The sequence below is a fragment of the Phyllopteryx taeniolatus genome, chromosome 6 (genome assembly GCF_024500385.1).
Source record: "Phyllopteryx taeniolatus isolate TA_2022b chromosome 6, UOR_Ptae_1.2, whole genome shotgun sequence".
Lineage (NCBI taxonomy): Eukaryota > Metazoa > Chordata > Actinopteri > Syngnathiformes > Syngnathidae > Phyllopteryx > Phyllopteryx taeniolatus.
Window position 1 is genome coordinate 19942127 of NC_084507.1, and position 26187 is coordinate 19968313.

At 41.8% G+C, this 26187-nt stretch overlaps 1 protein-coding gene across 2 annotated transcripts in view; it reads left to right on the forward strand.

The window, feature by feature from the left end:
- Positions 1-2625: 2625 nt before the first annotated feature.
- Positions 2626-26187, forward strand: part of myom3 (myomesin 3) — a 79487-nt gene continuing 55925 nt past the window's right edge. The window contains exons 1-5 of one of the 2 annotated variants that reach the window (XM_061775462.1): positions 2626-2882; positions 8157-8282; positions 15221-15325; positions 23202-23355; positions 24753-24910. In XM_061775462.1, coding sequence (XP_061631446.1) covers positions 8176-8282; positions 15221-15325; positions 23202-23355; positions 24753-24910 — 524 coding nt within the window. In that variant the 5' untranslated portion in view covers positions 2626-2882; positions 8157-8175. Of the gene's footprint in view, positions 2883-8156; positions 8283-10615; positions 11278-15220; positions 15326-23201; positions 23356-24752; positions 24911-26187 lie in introns of those variants that run through there. The other variant, XM_061775463.1, reaches the window with a different exon arrangement.

The following is a 26187-nucleotide window of genomic DNA, read 5'->3' on the forward strand; positions in this document are numbered from 1 at the left end:
CTTAGTTCTGGCAGCGTGCAAGTCCTCAAGGGTGGGTAGGGGGGGTACCGACAATCCTTTCAGCAGTTTTGATTGTCCGTTGCAGTCGGAGTTTGTCCTTTTTTGTAGCAGCACCAAACCAGACTGTGATGGAAGAACACAGGACTGATTCGATGACCGCTGTGTAGAACTGTCTCAGCAGCTCCGGTGGCAGGCCGTGCTTTCTCAGAAGCCACAGGAAGTACATCCTCTGCTGGGCCTTTTTGAGGACTGTGTTGATGTTGGTCGAATCGAATCCTTTTTGACATTATGCCGTCCACGTCGCACCCGGACAAACTCATTACGATTTCGTACCTTGGTGCTCTGCAAGGGAACACATAAGTGATCTCAATGAATACCTTGGTGGAGGGCAGCTGAACTGGAGCGCAATATTTGTATTTTTTAAGAAACGACTATACCAGCACCTTAAAACACAATTCCACAAAACGTGGTAGAAGGGTTGGATATTGACATTTAAAATGTCTTAAATGGGATGTGAGAATCTGTTTGGAATGTTCTGAACTCCTGTTTCCATCCTTGAATGGTATTGAGCAAAATAATGCCGCCAGATGTAGATCAACTTCCCATCGTGTTTGCTTCGAGACTCGTTAATTGAACAATTCCACATTATCGACCAAATTCTTAACGATCGATTAATCGATATTTTGATTATGCCCATCTCTGGTATAGGCCAAGAAAAAGAGTTCGAGGAACTGCCATATCATAAACTAAAGCGTACTTTTTAAATAAGTCTGTATTCTAATGTTCTAAACTCCTGGTTCCATTTAATCAACATTTCCACACGATTTCTTAACCATCAATTAATCAATCCATCTTTTGTTATGCCCATCCCTATTACAATCAAAGACAATCTCTGTAGAACTATATGACATCCACCCGAATTGTCTTCCTTACTAACAGGTTGCCAGCCAGAAGTACCCAGGCACCTATTCTTACCAAAATGTATTAAAAAGATCAACTCAAATCTACATAACAGTCTGAAATGATTTTTTTTTTGCTTGATTGTTAGACTTGGATTTTTGCACACCATCTCATCCAACTCTACTCAAGTTTAATGGAAAGCCCCTCTGAGAAATTAAAGATAGAGCTTATCCCCGGCGGATCAGGATATCTCACTAATAAAAGGTAGCCCCTCTCAGCTGCTTTGTCCTGCTAGTTATTCTTAGTTGGATAGTCATTGCTGGTGTCATGATGAGACGGGCGGGCCTGGAAACTCAAGCTCATATTGTGCGGCATATATTCCACAGGCGGGTGGGTACCCATTTAAGAGCTTATAAATAACACTTCAACCTTCCATTGAGTGATGTGTCCTTGAATGATGCCACCAAACCAAGAAAAGTAGCATTTGAAGAGAGAAATATCCTTTCATTTTCAGAGCCGTTGAATTTTGACAAGCAAATCCGGCACTTGTATTTACAAAAAATTAAAAGTGTTTCCTTCTGAGTTTTCATTGGATTTATAGAGAACACTCAAATCCTAATGAAGTCTAGCAGTCCTGACTGAATTGGACAAAATAGTCGAGACGTTGAAGAACTTAAGAAAAAAAACAAAGGCGGTACAGAGGTAACACTGCGATGTACTTCCATCAAACGTTATTTTGATAACGGAGTGGTACATTAACCCTCGCATATTTGCGCTACCAAAGCCCTGTCCAAAGAAGAATCTGTGTCAGGGAAGTTAAAACAAGATGTTTACATTTGTACATTATATAAAAAGACATAGCCCCCACCCCGACTGTCTGACATGAACTCAGACTAAACGTGTCCTGTTTTAGGTCAATTATTTCTATTTGCTAAATGTCATAATAATGACAGAATGATTTTTTTAGGCAATGTTTCATCACTATGTGCCGTGAGCGAATGGCCAAGGCCACTAGCCGCTAACGCCGGCGAGATAAGATGATTTATGAAAACATCCATCCATCCATTTTCAACACCGCTTATCCTGGTTAGGGTCACGGGGCGCTGGAGCCTATCCCAGCTGACTTCAGGCGAAAGGCAGACTACACCCTGAACTGGTCGCCAGTCAGTCACGGCACATATAGACACGGACAACCATTCGCACCGTCACTGAGTGGGAACTGAACCCACGCTGCCCGCACCAAAGTCAGGCGAGTGTACCACTACACGAAGAAACTGTCTGAAGCTGTCTGGTTTTGTCAGTAAAGTGGGTGGGAAAGACATCCACAACATTCGCTAGCCAGAGGCTAAACAGGACTGTTGTTTACAGAATAGAAGTATGACAGAGAAGAAGTATAGTTAATGCTGGAGTCTGCAACTTTTGTGCCGTATATTGGGATCTTCTCTTAAAACCCCTTGGCCATTTATTTGGATTCAGGGTTAGGAAAAATCAGAAGAAACAGCAAGTTAATCTTTTGGAACTTAATGAACTGAGGCCTTGTGAGTTATAGAGGTCTTTGGTCAAACTCCAAATTGTACTATCTAGACTTTAGAAGCTCCACCACATTAAATAAACATATCTTTCTCTCAGCGAACGTTATCAAGAAGACATGTGAAGCCCGTTGTTCTCCCGAGAGCATTCCAGCTGTTCCCATCAGCTGCTTTGGTCATTCATCGTCTCCTGTTGCCTAGGTCACAAGTCTTTTAATTCGACCTGGCTTCTGTTTATATTTGTGTGTGCGTGTGCGACTGAGCGCATGGGGAGGTATCATGGATCTATATTTGACAACTTTCCTAGGTCAGAGCATTGTGTTGCTTCATCCGGACGGACCACAAAGGGATTAGACAGCGACATACAGCGAGAGCTGAGACAGCGTGAGGGGGTTTCAGCTCCAAAGAAACGTTGCGATCCGTAGGATTCTACCAGTTTCCTTAAAGAAAAGAGTGAGTGACGTCAACATGGATATGGATATTTTCTAAAAGGAAGGTTTTTCTTTGTGTTTCAGCCTTTTGTCCACATGCAAATGTAGGTTTTTGTACGAAAAAAAAAAACATTATCAGAGACCCCCTGTATTTTTTCAAGGCCTTAATTATCCTTTAAAAAGGGACACTTGATCGTTAAATCTGCTTTTTATAGGTTTTAAAAATGGCAATAATAATGAGGAAATGCACTATAAAAAAATGGATGGATGGGTGGATGATTTGGGGGGTTACTCCTCTTGAGCAGGTAAAATGCATTCTCTGTAGTGTTTAGGTCTGGAGATTGACTTTTATGTCTAAACCCTGTCACCTATTGCCACTGATAATCTGCTTTGTGGTTTTCGCAGTGCGTTTTGAATCACTACTAGGGGTCCTCGGTTTACGACAGCAATTCGTTCCTATGGTTGTGATGTAACCCAGTGGGTGTAGTGGTTAAGATGTCTGCCCCACAGTCGAAAGGTTCTGGTTTCGAATCCAACATGGGTTTTCGCCATTTACTCAGGCTTCCTCCCACATTCCAAAATGTGGACGTTAGATTCATTCTAAATTGTCAATGTGTGTTTGTGTGGGTGCTTGTTGGTCTATTTGTGCTCTGCGATTGGCTGGTGACCAGTCCAGGGTGTGCCCTGCTTTTCTTGCCAAAAGTCTGCTGGTATAGATTCCAGCTCACCCATGACCCTAATCAGAACAGGCGCTGTAGAAAATGGATGAATTATGTAAAAAAAGTGCATCTTTTTTAAGTGAAGTTGGTAAAGAATATCAATGGACGTGACTTAGCGCAAGGTGGGATGCAGACTTTCCGCCTGTCTTTAAAGGTTACTTAAAATTTAGAGCGCGTGGTTAGCCTCTGTGACATAAAACTAGCCGTGCCTGAATAGCTGCACCTGCACAACGGCAATTAGCCGGCCCGTGTTGTCGGCTATGTTTTTTCTCTTTCTTTCACTACTCTCGAGACGCTTTACTTGTTTCTACAGTCAGTTGGACTTTTTTTTATTGGTCTTTAAGTTTGGTGGCTGCAACGGAAGCAGCATTTAACAACACACTGGGGGGAAGACAGGAAGCGAGTTTGTTTTCAGTTGAAGCGAAGTGTTTTCCCATAACAATAAGAAAAGGAAATACTTTTGTCCTCTGTTGATAGTGTCGTTTTATTGTTTATTTTCAAAGAAGTGGCCTAACCCTTGAATAGATGCCATGGTACATCACTGACATACACTAAAGGAACCTTGCCTTCTGAGCAATCTGTCCAAGGAGACAAGACATGCAAAATCAGTAGCATCTTTTAAATCACAGTTTAAAACTCACTTTTACAGACTGGATTTTTACGTGACGTCGTCTTTTACTTTAGTTTAAGTTCATTTATTGTATTATTTTTTTCTAAATGTATAATACATTGCCAAAAGAATTTGCTCACCTGCCTTGACTCACACATATGATTTCAAGTCGCATCCTAATCTGAATCCACATGGATTAAGATGTTGGTCCACCCTTTGCAGCTGTAACAGCTTCAATTCTTGTGGGAAGGCTTTCCACTAGGTTTAGGAGTAGGTTTATGAGAATTTTTGCTCATTTTACCAGGAGCATATTTGTGAGGTCACACACTGGTTTTAGACAAGAAGGCCTGGCTCACTGTCCACTCAAAATCAACCCAAAGCTGTTCTTTCGGGTTGAGGACAGGCCTCTGTGCAGACCGGTCAAGTTCATCCATCCATCCATCCATCCATCCTCTGAGCCGCTTCTCCTCACTAGGATCGCGGGCGTGCTGGAGCCCATCCCAGCTATCATCGGGCAGGAGGCGGGGTACACCCTGAACTGGCACATACAAGCAAACAAACATTCACACTCACATTCACACCTGCGGGCAATTTAAAGTCGTCAATTAACCTACCATGCATGTTTTTGGAATGTGGGAGGAAACCGGAGTGCCCAGAGAAAACCCACGCAGGCACGGGAAGAACATGCAAACTCCACACAGGCGGGGCCGGGGATTGAACTCATAACTGTGAGACAGACGCTCTAACCAGTCGTCCACCGTGCCGCCCAGTCAAGTTCATCCATACAAAATTGTCTTTATGGACCTTGCTTTGTGCACTGGTACACAGACATGTTGGAACACCAATGGGTAATCCCCAAACTGTTTTACTGTCCAAAATCTATTGGTATGCTGAAACATTCAGATTTCCTTCACTGGAGCTCAGGGGCTTAGAGTTTGGGCATTTCCAACATTGTGGTAACAGTTTGGTCATGGCCCCTTCCTGTTCCAACATGACTGTGCATCAGTGCACAAATCAGCGCTCATAATGACATGGATGAGAGAGTTTGATGTGGATGAACTTGATTGGCCTGTACAATCCTGACCTCAAACCTATAGAACACTTCTGGATGAATTAGAACGGAGACCGAGATCTAGGCCTTTTCATCCAACATCAGTGTGTAACCTCACAAATGCACTTGGAAAAATTGTCTTAAATTCCCATGAACACAGTTTTTCCAGAAGAGTTTAAGATTTTATAATTGCAGAGGGTGGATCAATGACATAATAAACCCTAAGCATTAAGAATGGGATATCACTTAAATTAATATCCGAGTCAAGGCAGGTGAGCGAATACTTTTGGCAATATAGTGTATCTATGCATTTTTTTTATTTACTATTACCATTCTTCTATCAGCCCTCCTGGTCTCAGTTGGATCTATTCGGTTCCTACATTGCTGGGTGCCTCATTCGGTTTTAGAGGGGCGCCTTGACCTGTGATTTTAATTAGTTCTGTGACCACACTGATCGCATATTATATTTCCCTGTTAAAATGAATGGAAATGCCATTAATCTGTTCCAGCTCCACATTGTGCTCCTTCTGGTGTGCACACCTTGGCCACCAGAGGCAAGTATAATAGAGCAAAACAGCCACACACTAAGAAGAGTTTCACAACTAAATGACTCACTATACTGCAGTAATCTTTGTGATTTTTCACAGTGAATAAAGAATATACAATACCGTGAGTATTGTTATAATGTCTGTCTATATGTGTTGCTGCACCGTTTGTGTTAAAATATCGACACAAAAACTCATAAATCGGATCACTCGTAAGTCAAGGTACCACTGTATGTGACAGTTATCTATATTTGTTGGGATATTTATGGTTACCATTGTGTCTTATTTTGTTTTACTATATGTATGCATTTGTATTTTGTCAAACCAGACACATTACACTTGTGTAAATGCCCACCGTTTGGAGGAGTGGGCGAATGAAGCTATAACTCAACAGCGACCTGATTTTGTTTGCTTGAACGCATAAGAACATTCTCTTTCCAGGAGGCGCTGTATGGTTAATGGTGGTGAGGAGCGGTGCGAACCTCGACGGGAGAGTCATTAGCGCCAAAACAAAAAGGGGTGATGTACTTAATAAGGGTCAAAAATAACATGTTCACTAGGCCTAAAACACCTCAGCCCACTGACATTGAATTACCAATGACTGAACAAAAATCTAAACACTTGTGTATTGGGTAGCAAAATTTCATAAATTTTCCAAGTCAGAAACATTTCCATCAAAACTAACAGCACTATCTGGGAATTAATGGAAATGTGCCACGTTTCAGTCGGCAAAGGTAATTTAAACAATAATTGCAAACAGCAAGCAGCATAATATTAATTATTAGGGTACAATTAGGGATGGGAATCCATGTCTGCTGGTGAGACAAAATTTGTCTTACAATTTTGTTAATTTTTGTAAATTGGCCAATTTGTCATTAAATGTCACATTGATACATTAAGCATTTCTGGTAGAAAGGTCAGGTGGTGAAATAGTTTCCGCTGCCAATATATTACAAACTACTGGGACACTACCCGACCAAAAAATAGCCTCTGTCGTTAAATGTGTGACAACCTGGGGTTGTATTAGAGGGATAGTCAGTGGTTTGGTGCTAGTACTTTTCATGGTCAACATGGCATCAAAAGTTTTTACTTTTTAATGACAAGGAGATGTGTCCGCCAGCCAATAAATACTGCAGTATACCACTATGTTCAGTGTCAACTCTGTTTTGAGTTTTAACGTTTCCCAATGCGTTAACATGCCGACCGCAAGTTAACATGCCACCTTACTCTGAACACAACAGTTCGTAATCGCAGCAATTCGTACGCGAATAGAGCATTGTCACTGCTCTGGGCATAATGCGGCAACTGACAATGTGAGTGAGTGGGTACCCTTATTAAATACAGAATGAGCTGGTGATAACCACTAGCAAACCAGATATGCCCACAGAGCTCAATATCTGTTTCAAATTGCGTTAGACCAGTGGTCTCCCTTGTGTCAGAACTTAGACCTGGTCTGAGCAGAAGTAAATTTAGACCAACTTTCTGCCACCAAATAGTCACTGCACCAGGCGTTTCTCCAAAGACACTCCCTCTGCTGCGCCAGATCGCCCAGCTTGGCGCTGACCAGTCTACCAAATTGGCATACATGTGCAGCGAGCCTTGCGCAAAAATCAGGTTCTGCCGGCATTTGCACCCCTCCACAGATGCACTGTCTATGAAAGTAGAACCCAATGAGTCCATTCACATAGAAATTAAATGTATTCAATTAATTGAGAATTTTAACTATTTTTCTTACAGTGAAGAAAATGTGACAACTTTAACAAACATTTTTGAAAGTTTAAAGAATCATGATGCGGGTGGGAAATGTGAAGAATGTGAAGAGATCATTTGGGATAATTTTGAAGGAATTTTTGAGAATTTTAAAGAACATTTCAGAAATTCAATAAACATTTTTGAGCATTTTAATGCATTTGTAGGGAATTTTAATGAAGGCTTTTGAGGATTTTAATCAACCTTGAGAGAATTTTAATAAACATTAAATCATAAAATGTTTTTTCAGAATGTTTACCTGAAAATCATAGAAATTTAAAAATATTTTCAAAATTTTAACAATTTGTTTCAAATTTTAACATTTTGAGAATTTTAACAGAACAATTTGTGAATTTTAACAGAATTTCTTTCTCCCCTTTTGCAACCATACTTGTGCCCTTTTATAAATGATTCATGTTTGAATGTTGCTGTTAGCATTTCCCATACGTAGACTTGGCTCTCACCCATTGCTTAAAATTTACTGTATGACCAGCCATCATAAGCCAAAAAATAAATAAAAAAATGAGGCCACCTCTGAACAATAACTGTATAGTAAGTAGCCTTTAGGTATCTTCAGAACAAAGAAACACTCTGAACACTTTCTTCCCACGTACCTCGACAGGTGCCTGTTGGGGGTTACCATGGAAACCAAGATGGCAATGTGGCGAGAGCGGGAGGAGGAGTCATCCCGGATGTCTCACAGCATGAAGGTGTCCTCACGCAGTAACAAGAAGACTTTCACCTCCAGGTACCACACCAATTAGTGTTTATACACACCAGAACACCAGGAATCCATGTGCTTCCACCCACCCACCTGCAGGACATTTTGTACTGCATACAACATATTCAAAACATACTAGATCAGTGGTTTTCAAACTTTTGACCACAAGTACCACCTAAAAAAAATTCTTGGCCCTCCAAGTACCACCATCATGAACACCGTTAACATACAATCATGTAGCAGGCCAAATAATTCATCTAAAACAAGGAAAAGGTTTTATTCCTAAAAAGTACATTGAATCCCATTGCAAGCCACTCTAACATTATGCACAGTTTGAACATTAACACTGCATTTAAATATAGAAAAATAAAAAAAAATAAAAACTGATTGAATGCAAATGTATTGCAATAAGAAGTGCAATACAACTGAACCGTACTTAAGCGTTGATTATTTCGTGTACCACTAGAGAACCCACACACCAGTAGTGGTACTCATACCACACTTGGAGAAGGACTGAACTAGACTACTGTATATTCAAGATCACATACAGACATAACATTTTGTATAGTGCAATTTCTTCTGCCTTTTTCACGCCTGTGTGGATGGATATTCTGCAATTCCGAGATGGGGAAATTAATATAACACCTGATACTTTTCACTGTCTGCAATTTTCTACCTTCGGAAGTCGTATCTGAGGTGGTGTAAGGGTTAGGGTTAGTAATGAGTATTATTATAAAACTAACGAGATACGAGCCCTCGTTGGGCCGGTTTTTGCAGGAGGTGGGGTACACCCTGAACTGGCACATACAAGCAAAACAAACATTGTGACAGACAGACGAAGAACCCGAAGACAATGCGCCTCCGGTCAAAAACTATGGAGCAGACATGATAGCGGGAGGTAGTACTGTGAAATTTCCTCCTCGGTGGAAGGTTTTCAGATTTGATTTAAGAAGCAAGCGCTTGTTGGACTCGTCTCGCTGTTTACACGCACAGCATTTTTTCTTCTTTTTCTTATTTCCCCTTTCTGCGTGAAATTGAGGAAGCCGTTATTAATGTTGGCAAAGCGCAAACAATACAAGGTAGCGTACGCAGCGTGCACGCTTGTGTGTTTGTTTGCCAGTCGTTTATATGCATGCAATGGCGTCGGCGTGCTGGAGCGATACTGCGAGGGGCCGCGGGCTGCGCGCTACATAATTCAACGGCCTCGGCCTCTCAGCTTACTCTCAAAGGGAGTCTATATAAAGAAGAAAGCAGCAAAAATAAGACTAAAAAAAGCAGAAGTTGTTTCGTGCATGCGATGATGAAACACGAGGAACATTTCCCAGGCTCGCAAACAAAAAGAAAAACGAGAAGTGGCATGTGGATTTGCATAGCCATTTGTAAAATGAGGGGCTTGGTTGAAAGGGACGCCTCGGGGCTTAGAAGCTGGCAACAGAAGCTGGCTGTTGCACCTGAGTAAATATATGGGATTCCATTTGTTTCACGACGAAACAACAGCACGTTTTTTAACGAGACATTTGTGCCACACTAGAGTGTTTAGTCCCCAACTGTTAGTCAAGAAAATAAAGTGAAATTTGCAAAGCATAGCCTATGCAATCCCTCACTAATATGCAAGGGTTCTTCCAAATGGGCACGCCACTGACGGCACCACTTCTGACACTATTTTTCACATGCTTTAACTCTGAGTAGGAATCTCAACCAGAATTTGAGCTAGAATCAACTGGGTTTGAAAACTTGACCACAACACCAGAGTAAACCATCGTCCAACTTCTGACACCATTTGCTATGGAACGCTGAGGATTTGTGTATAATTGGATTACACATTCACTTCTCCCGCCTTGTGTTGAAAGCAATTGTAGCTGCCAACAATTATTTTAAATGTCATATTTAATAATACATATACACTGTATCTTGTCACTGTTGATACGCAAACTCAAATGTCGTCAATTTCTTATTTTTTCACAAATCAATCCAATCAATTGCCTTCTGAAGGCAGGCCCACGCATTCCTACACACAGTTGGCCCATTCCAATGCTCCTTGTGCATTACCCTTCCTCCTGCTTCTGACACCATTTGATATTGGGGAGTACCAACAACCACTAGGTGTGAAGTTTGAGCCTTTGCCACTTTGCTACTCCTTCCGCCCTGTTGAGTTGAAAGCAATTGTGACGAGCCGACAAGTATTTTATAAATCATATCTAATTATCCAATTGTGGATAATTAAAACCTTAATATTAATCTTAATATCCCGCCTCTGGTTAATTAAAATGCAATAAGTGCAGTGGGCATCTATGGATTAAGGGGGGGGGGGCTCCTTCTCCAGTTACAAGGATGCCTCAAAAGACCTTGACCTTTACTACAAAAGGTCCCTCTTGTTTGGAGGCCCGCAAAGGTCAGCTACTGAAACTCGGTTGTTGCTTTAAATGGACATGCTGGCGCTTCAGTGTAGGCTTACATGCGTGTCTATTGTTTGCGAGAGTGTCTGTCTGCATGCATTCTTATCATGACATTACTGCAGTAGTGGAAAAGTAACAAAGTACAAATATTGTTTTATTTAAGTGCTTAAGTAGCTTTCTCGGGTAGCTACATTTGAGTATATACTGACGAATTCTTCGACTACTGTTCAGGGTGTTGAGCGATATTAGTTTTCTGTCACGCATAGCGCATTATAGTTAGGCCCAAAAAAAATAAAATAATTAAACTTTGGTTTCATCTCACCAAAGCACCTTTTGGCACATGTTTGAGGTGCCATGGCTTGTAGCCAACTAGTAATGGGACTGCTTACGCCTTTCTTTCAACAATCGCTTTCTTCTTGCCACGCTTCCATAAAGGTCAAGTTTGTGGGACGCAGAATTTATAGTTGTCCTGTGCACCGATTCTCCTACCTGAGCTGTGGATTTCTGCAGCTCCTCCAGAGTGACAACAGCCCTCTTGGCTGCTTCTCTGACCAGTGTTCACAGATTGGGATATATAATCTACCCCTGCCTTAAACTTCTCCACAACTTTATCCCTCGCCTGTCTGGTGAGTTCCTTGTTTTTCATGATGTTGTTGTTCACTAGTGTTCTCAAATTACTGAGGCTTTCACAGAACGGGCATATTGAAAGTAAATTACACACAGGTGTAGTCTATTTACTAATTAGGTGACTTCTGAAGGCAATTGATTGCACTGGATTGTATTTAGGTGTATGAGAGTACAGGGGGCTGAATACAAATGCACGCCACACTTTTCTGATTATTATGCGTTTCCCATTTTAGAAACCGTATATCATTTTAGTTCCGTTACACAGCTATGTGTGACTTTGTGTTGGTCTATCACATCAAATCTCAACAAATTAGATTCAAATGTGTGACTGTAAGGTCACAAAAGGTGAAAAAGTTCAAGGGAAATAAACACTTTTTCAAGACACTGTAAGTAGATTTCTCAGGTATCTGTCCTTCACTATTTTGACCAGGACACTCTTGTAAAAGACATGTTTATCTCAGTGAGATTTATTGTGGCTAAATAAAGGTTAAATACAAATAAAATAAATTTACTCCTCTGATGACTTTTTACTTTTATACCACACATTTGAAAGAAGACAACTGTACTTTCTGCTCTGTATTTGGTGATTACATGGTGTTAAAAAAATAAATAAAAACTCAAAACAGATAACAACCACAGTTGTGATCTTGATTGACTGATTGATTGAGATCTTGGTGTCAAAAATTCTTCATCTGCTCTCCAAAAACACAAACAGGTCAGGTGTATTTTTTCAGTTGTTATCGTTAGCTAATCTAACATCTTGTTTTTTTTTTTTTGTTTTTTTTTTGCCTGTTCTCAACGCTAGCAAAGCTATGGGAATGTGTTGTTGTTATTTTTTCTTCTTCTCCGAACAAGAACTCTGCAACTTTATACTGTATATAAGGGAAGCTGTTTTGTATGCAGAGAGGTTTTTTTTGTTTGTTTGTTTTTCCGGTTGTGCCAAGTTATCAAAACGGGTACAGTAAACATCCATCCATCCATCCATTTTCTGAGCCGCTTCTCCTCACTAGGGTCCCGGGCGTGCTGGAGCCTATTCCAGCTATCATCGGGCAGGAGGCGGAGTACACCATGAACTGGTTGCCAGCCAATCGCAGGGCACATACAAACAAACAACCATTCGCACTCACAGTCACACCTACGGGCAATTTAGAGTCTCCAATTAATGCATGTTTTTGGGATGTGGGAGGAAACTGGAGTGCCCGGAGAAAACCCACGCAGGCACGGGGAGAACATGCAAACTCCACACAGGCGGGGCCGGGGATTGAACCCCGCTCCTCAGAACTGTGAGGCTGACGCTCTAACCAGTCGGCCACCGTGCCGCCATATAGTAAACAAATGACAGTAAAACATTTTACTTTTGTACTTTCAGAGTCTATGCCTTTTAAATTTGGCTTAGGTAAATGAGTTGAATCAGTTCTTCTACTTTTACCAGTCTTTTTGTTACACAAGTGTCTATATCACTACTTACTGTAAGTACAGAGTATGAGTACCTTTGACAACTGCATGACTGCGGAGATAGAATCCCCAGCAAAACGACCAGCAAATAGCATACATAAAAGAGTTGTCACTATGATATAAATAGACATTGAGCTTTATTGTCTTAACCATCTTGTGATCATATCAGTGGCCCCTGTTCTACCGTATTATATAATCTCCCTATAGACTCTGAGTGTGTGTGTGTGTGTGTGTGTGTGTGTGTGTGTGTGTGTGTGTGTGTGAGAGAGGAACATGCTCATCAGCTTTATCTCTCTTAAGTGAAAACAGGCCATGCAGTGGATTTGATTTTGCGCCACAAAAAGAGATAAGGCTTCTCGCGGAAGAGGAATGCTAAAACAAATGTTGTGTAACATGACAAAGGTGCCACGTGGTGTCCTTAACACTAATCTCTCAAGAAGGAAGGCTTAATTTGCAATATGTGTACAAAGAAAAGCGCAGACTGGCTTGCGGTGGCGCGCACCAGATCTGCAAATTCCGAAGTAATAGCTCTGAAAACGTGTGTTGGTGAACAACACCAGCAACGCAACCGCAACAAAGCTCACTCGCTGGCAGAGGTGGGTAGAGTAGCCAAATATTGTACTTAAGTAAGAGTACTGTTTTTTTAGAATAATATGACTCAAGTAAAAGTAAAAAGTAGACCTCCAAATATTTAGTTGAGTAAGAGTAAGAAAGTATTCAGTTAAAACAAAGACTCAAATAAAGAGTAAGTGGTGGGTAAATTCAGATAATTTTTTTTTAAATCAGAGCATGAATGTCAAATGAAATACAAATTAATAACATATGGGAGTCCACACACACCTGCTACCATTTAAATTTTTAAGTGCATTAAGTGTGTGTGCGCATGCATGCGTGCGTGCAGTTGTGCAAGCGAGAGAGAGATTAAGATGACAGCATGACACGTATCCCCAAGAAGCATGATTTGCAGTCACTTATGACCATAAAATAGGGCTGACGTTGCCCCATGCACTGCCACAACAACAACAGAAACATTTGCAACTTAGCGCAAGGTGTTTTCTCCAGTTAGAAGTGGGCTGAAATATCCACGTTTGGGCAGACGGAAGACTACACGGCATCATAAAGTTGTTGTTTTTCGGAGTCTGTAAAGTAAACACTCAGACACGCTGTTTTTTTCCCCCAAAATGAGTCATTTTGCTTGGCCCGCGAAGGCTTTGTGTGCGGTCATGTGACTCCATTGTGCCGTCTGATTGGTGAATTGGAGTCAAATGACCATAGTGATCACGTTGGATTGGCGCAACGACGACCTATGCGGAAGTCGAAGATTAGGTCTAAAAATAGCTCGCACACGCACTAATAGATAAATACAAGTAGCGAGCAGCATGTCGATCATTGTAGTTGAAGTAAAAGTATTGATTATTCTTACATAAATACAGCACTCAAGTAAAAGTAAAAAGCATGGTGCATTCAAACTACTATGATAAGTACAATTTATCCAAAATATTACTTGAGTAAATGTAATGGAGTAAATGTAGCTGGTTACTACCCAACTCTCCTCGCTGGCTTATCTGCAAGTGTCACACTGGCACAGGGTATTGGTGCTACTGACATTTCAAAGAACGCCTGCCTGTCAAACTCTCACCGACACTTTAGGTTGTTTTGTTCGTCTTTGTTGACTCTTACGTGTTTGTCACAAGAGTTTCCCCCCCCCCAAAAAAAACATCATCCCTTTAAGCTCCTTACTGTCTGCAAAGATAAGACTTTTCACTTTTTCCAACAGGACACCAAGGAGCGTGTGAAGAAATTAAACCTCAAGGTTTTTTGCCGTGCATTCTAGTGGCAAAAGAGAGCATGGTCAAATAAATACTGTATGAGAGGAAGACATGCCAACTACTGTTTTCCATCTTTTTTTCCCGGTTGCTGCTATGTATAAACGAAACCAACACAGAATTTTGGGACAAAGTTGTCCTGTGAATATTCAGCCTTAGAAGGTGGTATCAGAGGCGTATTGTAACAGAAGCCGAACACAACTTAAGTGGACCGTTGCGAAAAAAATTACAGATGGCAACCATTTGCGGCACATCAAGCTATACATCGCACATTTACCGACGGGCTGCAACGGAAAAATTGTGACCCTGTATCGGGTTTTGAGGTTCCACATACAGTACAATATACTGTACTGTATTATTATTTTATTGAACCACAACAAGCCGTAACAAAGGAATGACAGCATGTGTGTGGCAATGCTGGGATAGGGGTGTGAAGTAATTAAATTCTCCTGCCGTTTTCCGTTAAAAGCAACTGTTGCCGTCTGACATCTATTTTATGTCAGAGTAGTTGTTGGCGCTGATACGATCTTACTATCTGACCATAAACTTGTATCTTCTGTTACGGTTCTGATGCAGAAAGAGGCTCAAGTGTCAAGGATAGATCAATGTGTCGTCTGATGATATTCAAGCTACATTCACTTTCATTCTCTCTATTTAACAGTGACGATGAAGTCCCATATTCTGATATCTTTCCCATCATCCCTGCTGACGTGATGCCTGTTAAGGAGATCCTGAACATGGAAAACCTCCCCCGCCACGGGACATGGTGAGATACGGTCAATTCGAGTGTGTCATTGATGTGTTTGGTATATCTAACAGGGATGGGCATTTGCCTACATTTTCTATGTTTCTATTATCCATTATAAATCAATCGATGAATGTTCTGAACTCCTGTTTCAATTGTAGTATTGAACATATTCGCCTGGAACCTTTGGAGCGAAGGTCTGAGTGGATGTGGCTCTGTTTATTTTTTTGTTTGACAAAGAAAAACATTACGGAAAGTTGGAAATTGCTGGTATACAAATACAACTGTACCTTGACTGACTGAACCCGAAACTTATTTTACTCATATCTCAATTTGTGCGTGCGATGCGGGATGCTGGGCGGATGTTGTGGTATTCTATGCCGCCATCTCGTGGGCACATATCTGGAGCTCCCTTGTACCTCAAATTTTAGCTCGCAACACAAACCAAAAAAAAAATCGACAGAACAACAGCTTGCAACTCCGAAAACTAAGTAAGTTGGTAGTTGCCTAAGTGCATGTGTAGCTGTGTCTCTGAGTGTCTGTCAACCCTGAGTTACCACCCGGTCGTCATGGTAACAAAAATCGTTCTCAGAGGGAGGCTCATTTGCATTTGACAGGACCGAACCCTCCAACCAGAGTTCAATGTTGGCTAAAAAAAAAAAAAAAAGGAGGGTGAAAAGTGTCATTTTATTCTTGAACCTTGGGGTATTTGGGCATTATTAGGACACCTGGCAATTGTTTTAAATTATGAAAAGAAAATGTCAAAATATGTCCTCTTTAAGAATATTAAAATCTGTGATCACGTAGATACAAATATGTACTTTGTGGCACAGCTGGTCATTATTGATCCAAGTCGGAAAGAATCAGCAACATGTCTAAAAAATCTTCCACAGCACAAAGAGAATGCAATCAAATAAATAACAGCATGCACCACATTGTGGATCTTAAATAAACAAGTGAAAAAAAACTGTGCAGACAAATAAGCACAATAGATAAGAAGTGGTGGCACCGAGTTGGAGATTTTACTCTGGTGGCAGGCACAAACATTTCTCAAAAGCTTTGGTGGCTGCGTTTCAATCAGCAAATCAATCAAAGCCAGGGCAGGAAAGGGTGGGGGTGATAATTTCATTCTGTATTTCAATTTGCAAAGGTTTTTTGTGGACGCCAAATGGAAACCAGTGAGAGAGATGACTTCCTTCCTGGGTGATCACCGTATGGCTCTCCGCTCGCTACTTTGCGACGTTTGACTGCATTCAAATCCTCTGGTCCTTCACCCTGCATGAAATTACTGCTGGATTTTCATTCCCTTTACGTCTCAACAAAACGTCGGAAATCAGGATTTTTCCTCCACCCTCATCCATCTGCGGAAGGCCAGCTTGCAGACACATGTCCTTATTCACCAAAAAAGACACTCCGAGGAGTCATTGAACAGACCCTTTTTCATTTGCGCTCATGGATGTTCCCATTCATCCATACATACATTCATTTTGTATAATAGTTGTCCTGATTAGAATTGTGGTTAACCGGAGCCTACCCCTGCCAACTTGTGATGACAGAAGCAGTTGCCAGCCAATCGTAGGCCCCTATAGATATAGACAGCCATTCAAACTCACTGACCTCAGCATGGGGAGCTCATGTAAACTCCACACAGAAAGACCGGAGCTGTGAACCCCGAACCTCAGAACTGTGATGCCAACCGCCATTCCGCTGGACTTCCCTGCTCCCATTCAATATGATTTGAAAAGCAAATTGTATGTGCGTAATTTAAAAATCTAGTTTGAAGGCGTCAAAAACAAAGCCGAGTTTTTTGGGTTTTTTTTTTTTCATAATGCTTCTACCTGTACACGAGTACTTTTTGTTCCACTTGTGACATTACCACCATTTTTTTTTTGGTCATCTCGTCTCTTGTTAATTCGTCGCATCATTGGGCACAGCTGTCGCATTATCCTGATTAGAATTTTCTTATTGGCCCTGCCTCATGTTTAAACTTTAGAGTCTGTCAAATATGAATGACGGAGAATAGGTTGATTTATTTATTCTTCTGTGGGATGCGGGATGGCTTCCACTTTTTACTTTTCATGCATCTTGTTATCATGGAAGGAGGACAGGAATCCCTGCTCAGCTGTCATGTATAGAATCCCTGCTCAGCTGTCATGTATAGATCTAAAAATAACCCCAGACAAGAAACACACTGCCTCTTTATTGAATTGATCACAGGAATGCCTGCTGTCCAGGTCGCACGTGTCTTGTACAGTAGCTGAGCCTTTTTGATCCATTGGCGCCACCGTAGTTCTCTCTCAAAGTTCAGAAAGGAGAAAATTATAAGTACCAGTAATAGGCCACATCGCATTTGCTTGTTATGTGTCAGATTCCTCGATCCAAAAAGAGGTGGTCTGAAACTCTGGGACCTCAACTAGCAATTGCCATGACTAACAGATAGGAGTAGGGGACAGGTTTTTTTTTTGGTGCCTGCTGCAATCTGAAATCATTAGGCATGCAAGAGTAAAGCAAAAATCTCAGTTTGGTGAAGCCAAAGGCATCTTTGCAGCATTAAGGGTATTATAGTAGGTCACCTGCGATTGGCTGGCAACCAGTTTAGGGTGTACCACGCCACCTGCCCGAAGATAGCTGGGATAGACTCCAGCACTCCCGCGACCCTAGTGAGGATAAGCGGCTCAGAAAATGGATGGATGCATAGTAGGTCACTGTAGATTCAGAAAACCCAGACATTATGTTCCAAGTGGGGAATTCCCTACCTTCCAACAGTCCAGAACTCAGTATTGGCCTTAAGATACTAGTTTTTGTAACTTTAACATTTGACTTTTATATCTTGGGAACACACCTTCAACTTGTTGGCCTTTCAAAAAATGCATAGTTACTTAGGGGTCGAATAATTATCCCTATGGTATATGTCAAAGTGCGTGGCACCTTTAGGGACAGCAACCTCGGATTGTACAATGAATGTAGCTCATTTTGCAAAACTATGAGCAGATAAACTGTCACGCAGCCGGCTAAAAAAGACAAGCAGTTATTTTTGAGTTGCCGAAGGTGAGCGAAGAGTGGGCACATGTCATTGAGTCTGACATCTCAAGCCCCCCCAAAGACAAAATGTGACAGTAATGAGCCTCAGCTGCAGCAAAGCTCTGTGGCCAACTTTGCTTCTGATTGTGTGAGGGTATCATCCAAACCGGCGGCTGCCATCAACCAATCCCAACCCCAAACTCCTTTCGGGCTAACGCTCTTAGCTCTCACCTTTGGATTCCTCCACCTGTCAAAATCCATGGAGGACTGACTGCATTCAGGTTAAGAGAGGAAGGATAGCAAGTGTGTGGCAGGTCATTTTCAATGGTTGCCAGTCATTATGTGTAGCTACATGCACTAAAAAAAAAAAGAAATCAAGTACTACGGCAATAAATCTATTGAAACCAAACTTTTAAAATGCATGTGAATACCCTAATCTGACTGTGTTAGCCTTTTTATAATACTGTAATCCCTCGTTTATCGTTTATCGCAGGGGTTATGTTCAGGGCCATTCCCGCAATAGGTGAAATCCGCGAAGTAGCGACCACGTATTTTTGGGCGGATTATTTAGACATATTTTAAATACGTACGAACTTCCCCAGACTCTCATACATCTTCCCCACACTCTTTTTAACCTCTACCATACACCTATAATCATTTTCTATACTATTAAACACCTTTAAAACTCTTAAACATACAGTAATGCACAGAAGGACTGTACAATATGTACATTTCATTCCTTGTAAAATGTTTTTTAATGATTTTCTTTTATTATTACAGTTTTAAAGTTTTAGACTAGGAAGCATTTACTTTTACCACAAAAAAAATGACACCATACACTAAAAAAAACACAATATGGCGAATTATGCTCGATATGAATATGAAAAAAACATCTGCAACGCACTGAATCCGCAATAGGTGAACTGCGATATAGTGAGGGAATACTGTATACACTTTCATTGATCGAACACCGAGGCTGACTTAATGCTTAAATCTGCTTAAAGAAGACAATATTTTAAAGTATTTGGATGGAAGGAAAACTACATGAAACCTCCATTTTAAACTGTGACATTATGACAAAGTTAATCTGTGTATCCACGTATCAAATGGGCGTACCAGTAAATGACTTCAGTAACAGCATTTTTTTTATTCACTATTGCATCAAAATATAGAGAAATAAATAGGCTACATCTGCATTTTGTGAGTCAATGACCATTAAGACAACGCTGGTAAACAAACATCTAATAATAACATTTTTTCATATCCAATCTCTTTGTTGTTGAAAATTTCCACAAGTACACAAACTGAAAAGGAACACAGGCGCCACCTAGTGTTTGGAGGCAGCCTTAGTTTGGCCAAAGATTGTATGTAACCCCAGTGCAGGTAAACTGGAAAAAGTAGAGAGACTGAAGTATGTCAGCAGCAAGAATTTAATTTAATTTGCGCACGTAAATGTAGTCAGTGTATCTCCAAACGGCTTTTTTGCATTATTTTCTCTGAGGTGGAACGCTGGATTGACAGATGTATGCGGGAATGTTTGGTCTTGACAGGAGCTGTCCTCACATTGCTAATAAATATTAAAAATGTCCTCCGGAGCAGAAATTAAGCCATAAACATTCCTGCTCCTCCAGGCTGGATGGGCTTTTGCTTTACAACTGACAGACTGATACTTGATTTAAGAAAAAAAAAGGCCATGACAGGAAAGGTCATAAACAGTGTTAAAGGGAACGCTGCTTTTTGGATAGTGGCTTTGCACACATGAGCATCATGTGGATTTTTGCTGTTTGTGCATTTTGCTGCCAATTATGTCAACTATTTGTTCAGCCCTTCATGCCAGAGTGGTCCTCGTAGATCAGAGCTGCGTTTGTGAATATTTAAGCACCAGTTAGATCACGAAACGCACGCCCATGGCAACGAGAGTGCCATATTAAAACGTTCTATTTATGCATGTTTAAGTGAACGTGCTTGGCTGCATGTGGACGACAACAGAGATGGGGAGGCGCATTGAGAAACGACAGGAAATGTATTACTGAAGTGTCATCACGGGCCACTAGAATCGCTTATTCTTGCTTCGTGAGTAAATATCAAGGCCTTAAAGGTTGTCTGGGAACATTTTTCTTCATATGTCTGGAAGAATAAAAAATGGGCAATGCCTTCAATGCATTCTCGCACAAATTCTACAAGCTTTTAACACTTGACTGGGGAAAAGATTTCAAAAACACCATTGGTAGTGTAATGGTTCACATGCCTGGCTCAGTGAAGCCTTTTTTAACATATTGTGAGGGACACTACACCGAACAATTAAAAGAAAAGAAAAAAAATGTCATGTGTGTTGTTACTGGTAGTGTGATTTGTGCCCAGAATGACCAACACAATACACAACACACATAGCGATATCTCCACCGACAATCGTGAGTCTCGTCCATCAAAGTCTTTTGTAGTAAAAAGAGGGAGAGGTGAGAGGGAGCATGGTGCCACAGGATATCCAGATAGAAATACATCCATCCATTCATCCCTCCATTTTCTGAGCCGCTTCTCCTCACTAGGGTCACGGGTGTGCTGGAGCCTATCCCAGCTGTCATCGGGCAGGACGCGGGGTACACCCTGAACTGGTTGCCAGCCAATCGCAGGGCACATACAAACAAACAACCATTCGCACTCACAGTCATGCCTACGGGCAATTTAGAGTCTCCAATCAATACATGTTTTTGGGATGCGGGAGGAAACCGGAGTGCCCGGAGAAAGCCCACGCAGGCACGGGGCCAGGGATTGAACCTGGGTCCTCAGAACTGTGAGGCTGACGCTCTAACCAGTTGGCCACCGTGCCGCCAGATAGAAATACAAAGAAGAAAAAAAGAGTAGAAGAACATCACAATCACAGTACTCTGTGTTGACAATGTTAGCCCAGAATTTTTTTTTTTTTTTAAGTTTACCAGCAAAAAAAAAAAAAAAAACACGCCACAGGATAATCGGGAAGGATAATCTTTTAGAGACATCTAATAATCGGGCCTTTGCTAATGTACAGGGGCGTCGATCAGGGGGGACAAAGGGGATAACTGTCCCAGGGCCGTGAGCATTTGGGAGCCCCCTGGCTGTCCGGTAGGGGGCCCGTAACCGCACCGTCAAATAAGTCCGCCGCCATTTTTAAATAGCCTTCCGTGACAGATAATTTTTGTGTCAAACCACTTTAGTCCCCAGCTACAGCATTTCACTACCGCACTTTTCTGCCAGGAAAACAAAGACGCTGAGTGCTTCTTTTCACCAAACACACTCACGAACGTCAGCCATAACACCGCCATCACCGACGCCATCAAGCAAGAAGGCATTGCAGAGCTGGCGATGCGACCGAGCTCTGAACCGTTCAAGAACCTGAAGGGCTCCTGGAGAGAAAAGAGTCGTCCTGCGCGAGATTTCTCGAATGACGAGAAAGAGCAAAAAGGGCGACCTTTCAAAATCTCTCAAGTGGCGTGCAAGTGGTGCTCGTGCGAAATGACACCTCGGTTGAAATGGAGCAGTCGAGTGTGTATCTCATCAAGCTGTCAAATGTTGTGAAATAGCATTTGTCAGGGACTGTGCTGACAACAAAAAAATACATTCCAATCAATGTTAAATTGCACTTTTATTCCTCCTAAGATGTCAACCACAAAAAGTCTCAGAATGGATGTTTCTGTGTATTTTTTTTTATCTCTTACAATGGAAATAAATGTTTTGGGCAGTTTAAACTATTTGAAAAGTTTTTTCCCCACGTAATTTTTTAAGGTTTATATTTTCATTTCAAGATGGCTCCAATTCTTTAGTCATCACGGACAGTGAGGGAACGATCCATTAAATCAGATGGAAACTAAAAAAACACTAGGTATACCACCAGTTCTTTAAATCTTTGGATGAAAAAAAACAGTAAGAGTTTAATCATTCTACCTAATGGGAAAGTTGTTAAATACAGTTTCATGACAAAAAGTGTCATAAATTCATCAAAACTAAAAACGGGGACAACTTTTTAGGGTAAGGTGTTAGGGTTATGGGTTAAGATTAGGGGCTAAAATTGTTATTAGGGGTTTAAGTTAGGCGTCGCGGCACGGTGGCCGACTGGTTAGAGCGTCAGCCTCACAGTTCTGAGGTGCGGGGTTCAATCCCCGTCCCCGCCTGTGTGGAGTTTGCATGTTCTCCCCGTGCCTGCGTGGGTTTTCTCCGGGCACTCCGGTTTCCTCCCACATCCCAAAAACATGCATTAATTGGAGACTCTAAATTCCCCGTAGGCATGACTGTGAGTGCGAATGGTTGTTTGTTTCTATGTGCCCTGCGATTGGCTGGCAACCAGTTCAGGATGTACCCCGCCTCCTGCCCGATGATAGCTGGGATAGGCTCCAGCACGCCCGCGACCCTAGTGAGGAGAAGCGGCTCAGAAAATGGATGGATGGATGGAAGTTAGGGGTCCTGACAAGAGTTAGGTGTTAGATTTCAGGTTAGGGTTTAACTTTAGGCATTAAGGTTATGGGTTTGAGTTAATGTAGGCTATGAGGGTACATGGAAGTGTGTCAGCCCCCGGCACCAGTTTAACCAATCAACACGAAATTGGGTGGACATGTCTATCATAACAGCACTCATGAAAAAGTCTCAATGACCCATGCTTGAAACTGAACAGGAAGTCGGCCACTTTGGTTTGAAGCAGTCATTTTGGGTGAGTTCCAGGGCTTCCACGTCGACTGAACTTGGAAAGTTACCCAAATAATCCCCAATCGAAAGCCTACGCTTTCGAATGTGGGCGAAGCATGGCGTTTTTTATCATTAATTTCTGGGTTTACCACGAGTAAGGGGAACTGAGGGTCTTGCGAATTCTTAACGATCATTTGATTGTTGTGCAATTGTGTCCCACTAGGGAAATCCTGAGGGAAATCCGAGCGGCCGACGAAGGCTACCACCGAAATAAGTGGACAATGTTTGGAAATGAGGCGGAGAAGTTGGAGGTGGGCCTGATCCGAAGCCAACGTTTGTTACGCACCCGTGTGGACAAAATGGCCCTTCGCAAAGAGGTAAATGCTGTGAATAATACACCGATCAAATAGTGAAAGAAGGCTTTTTTTTAAATTGTTGTTACTGGGTTTCCCCTAAAGTTTAATTTAAGGTACTTTTTTACTTTTAATATTATGCCAGCTTGGTAGAGTCTTATTCTTACCTATTGACAAAATAAATGAATAAATCAAACCAAATCATCTTATTGCCGGAAGTGTGCAATGTTAAAATATGCACACTTTCTGGATTGGAAAATAGCGGCAGTACAGTTTTATTGATTTTTCTTTGACTCTTTTACACACCTCTGCCAAGATCAGAAAACATCAAATTTTGCATAATGCTGCTCATAAACAGCTAATTGCTGATCTACATGATCTTATTAGGACCTGCAAAATTTTGATTGATTTTTTTTGGGTTTCGTTTAGTTTATTTGGTCTTATATGTTTCCATAAATCAATTGTGAATACAAAATCTACATTTGAATTTGACTTACTGTATTTTGGGGGCGGCACGATGGACGACTTGTTAGAGCGTCAGCCTCACAGTTCTGAGGATCGGGGTTCAATCCCCGGCCCCGGCTGTGTGGAGTTTGCATGTTCTCCCCGTGCCTGCGTGGGTTTTCTCCGGGTTTCCTCCCACATCCCAAAAACATGCATGGTAGGTTAATTGACAACTCTAAATTGCCCATAAGTGTGAATGTGAGTGCGAATGGTTGTTTATTAGTATGTGCCCTGCGATTGGCTGGCAACCAGTTCAAGTTGTACCCAGCCTCCTGCCCGATGATAGCTGGGATAGACTCCAGCACGCCCGCGACCTTAGTGAGGAGAAGCGGCTCAGAAAATGGATGGATGGATGGATTTTGGAGTATGAAAAATACACCTCTAATATTGTACACAACCACCCCAGTACATGACATGACAATAACATCAGCCTTTCCCTTTGTTCAGTAAGTATGCAAAGATGTGTGCTTTTCTTTGTATTTTTACTGCTTCTTTTCAACAGAGGTATAAAGAGAATATAACCATGTTTTGTTTGGATTAAAAAAATGACGTGGTTGCACCAGGAAGGGCTTCCGGCGTAAAAACTGTGCCAAACGAATCATTCGAGGACTCAGCTGTGAACTTCTATTTTTTTGTGTGAAACGTAAACATTTTTAATAAATTAGCATTACTCCTTTGAAGTTAAGACAAAAGGTTTTATTGTTTAAACGCAATATTGTTGCAGTATTATAGTGGTATGTGTTTACACTTGTATGGCAGTTCAGAATGTTTAAATATTATTTTGAAATAAATAAAGGTTTTACGGTGGATACAGTTGCCATTTCCATTATTTCCTAATGAGGGGGGAAAAAATTCTGTACTTGCAATTTTAACATCACATTACTGTGCAAATGGATTTGGGTTTTATGACGCTTAAGGCACAAAAGAAAGCGTCCGAGCACTTGGAGTATCTGGAGCGTCTAAGTCAGAAGGTGCCAGACTTCGCCGTGCCCCTAAGGGCTCACACTGTCTGGGAGGGCATGACGGTGCAGCTCGCCTGCGTGGTCGAAGGCTACCCACCCCCTGAGGCTGCGTGGTAAGACGTTTCATACATGTCCAATCCTCTCCAATGCTCATCTTTTTGCTCTTTGCTGACCTACCCAGTAAATTCAGATTGTCTTCGTTGGATCAAATTGACTGTTATTATTATCACTAGTGGTGAGCACATCTGCCTCACAGTTCTAGGGACCGGGGTTCAATCCCCGGCCCCGGCTGTGTGGAGTTTGCGTGTTCTCCCCGTGCCTGCGTGGGTTTTCTCCGGGCACTCCGGTTTCCTCCCACATCCCAAAAACATGCGTGGTAGGTTGATTGAAGACTCTAAATTGCCCGTAGGTGCGAATGTGAGTGTGAATGGTTGTTTGTTTCTATGTGCCCTGCGATTGGCTGGCGACCGGTTCAGGGTGTACCCCACCTCCCGCCCGAAGATAGCTGGGATAGGCTCCAGCAGCCTGCGAACCTAGTGAGGATAATTATTATCACTAGTGGTGAGCGCATTTGCCACACAATTTTGACGTTCTGGGTTCGAATCTCAGCTGCGGCTTTCCTGTGTGAAGTTTGCATGCTCTTCCCATGCATGTTAAGTTCATTGAATACTTGTGCGTGAATGATCATTTGTCTATATGTGCCCTGCAATTGGCTGACAACCAATCCAAGGTTTACCTCGCCTCCCGCCCAGTCGGTCACAAAAGGGCTCTAATGAAGACAAGCACTATAGAATATGAATAGATTGGTAGCTGTTTTGTAATATATATTCAGCATAATGATGGAATGGAATAGAGATGGAGGACAGCGTTAAAATTGCACAACAGAGACACTTTCCTCAAGAAATTAAAACCCCTCGAGTCAAATTCCTGCTTGAAGCAATTACTGCCAAATATATTACATTGAAACATTTTATCTTTAAAAGTTCCACTTTCTTTGTTTAAAATATATTACTTACTGGGGCGGCATGGTGGCCGACTGGTTAGCACATCTGCCTCACAGTTCTGCCTTAGTTCACATTTCCGGGCTTAAATCAGGCAGGTTGCATGTTCTCCCCGTGCCTGCGTGGGTTTTCTCCGGGTACTCCGGTTTGCTTCCACATCCCAAAAATATGCATGGTATGTTTATTGAAGACTCTAAATTGCCCATAGGTGTGAATGTGAGTGTGAATGGTTGTTTGTATGTATGTGCCCTCCAATTGGCTGGCGACCAGTTCAGGGTGTACCCTGCCTCTCTCCCAGAGTCAGCTGGAATAGGCTCAAGCGACCCTAGTGAGGATAAGCGGTACGGAAAATGGATGGAATGGATGGAGGATACTGAATGGCTAGAATC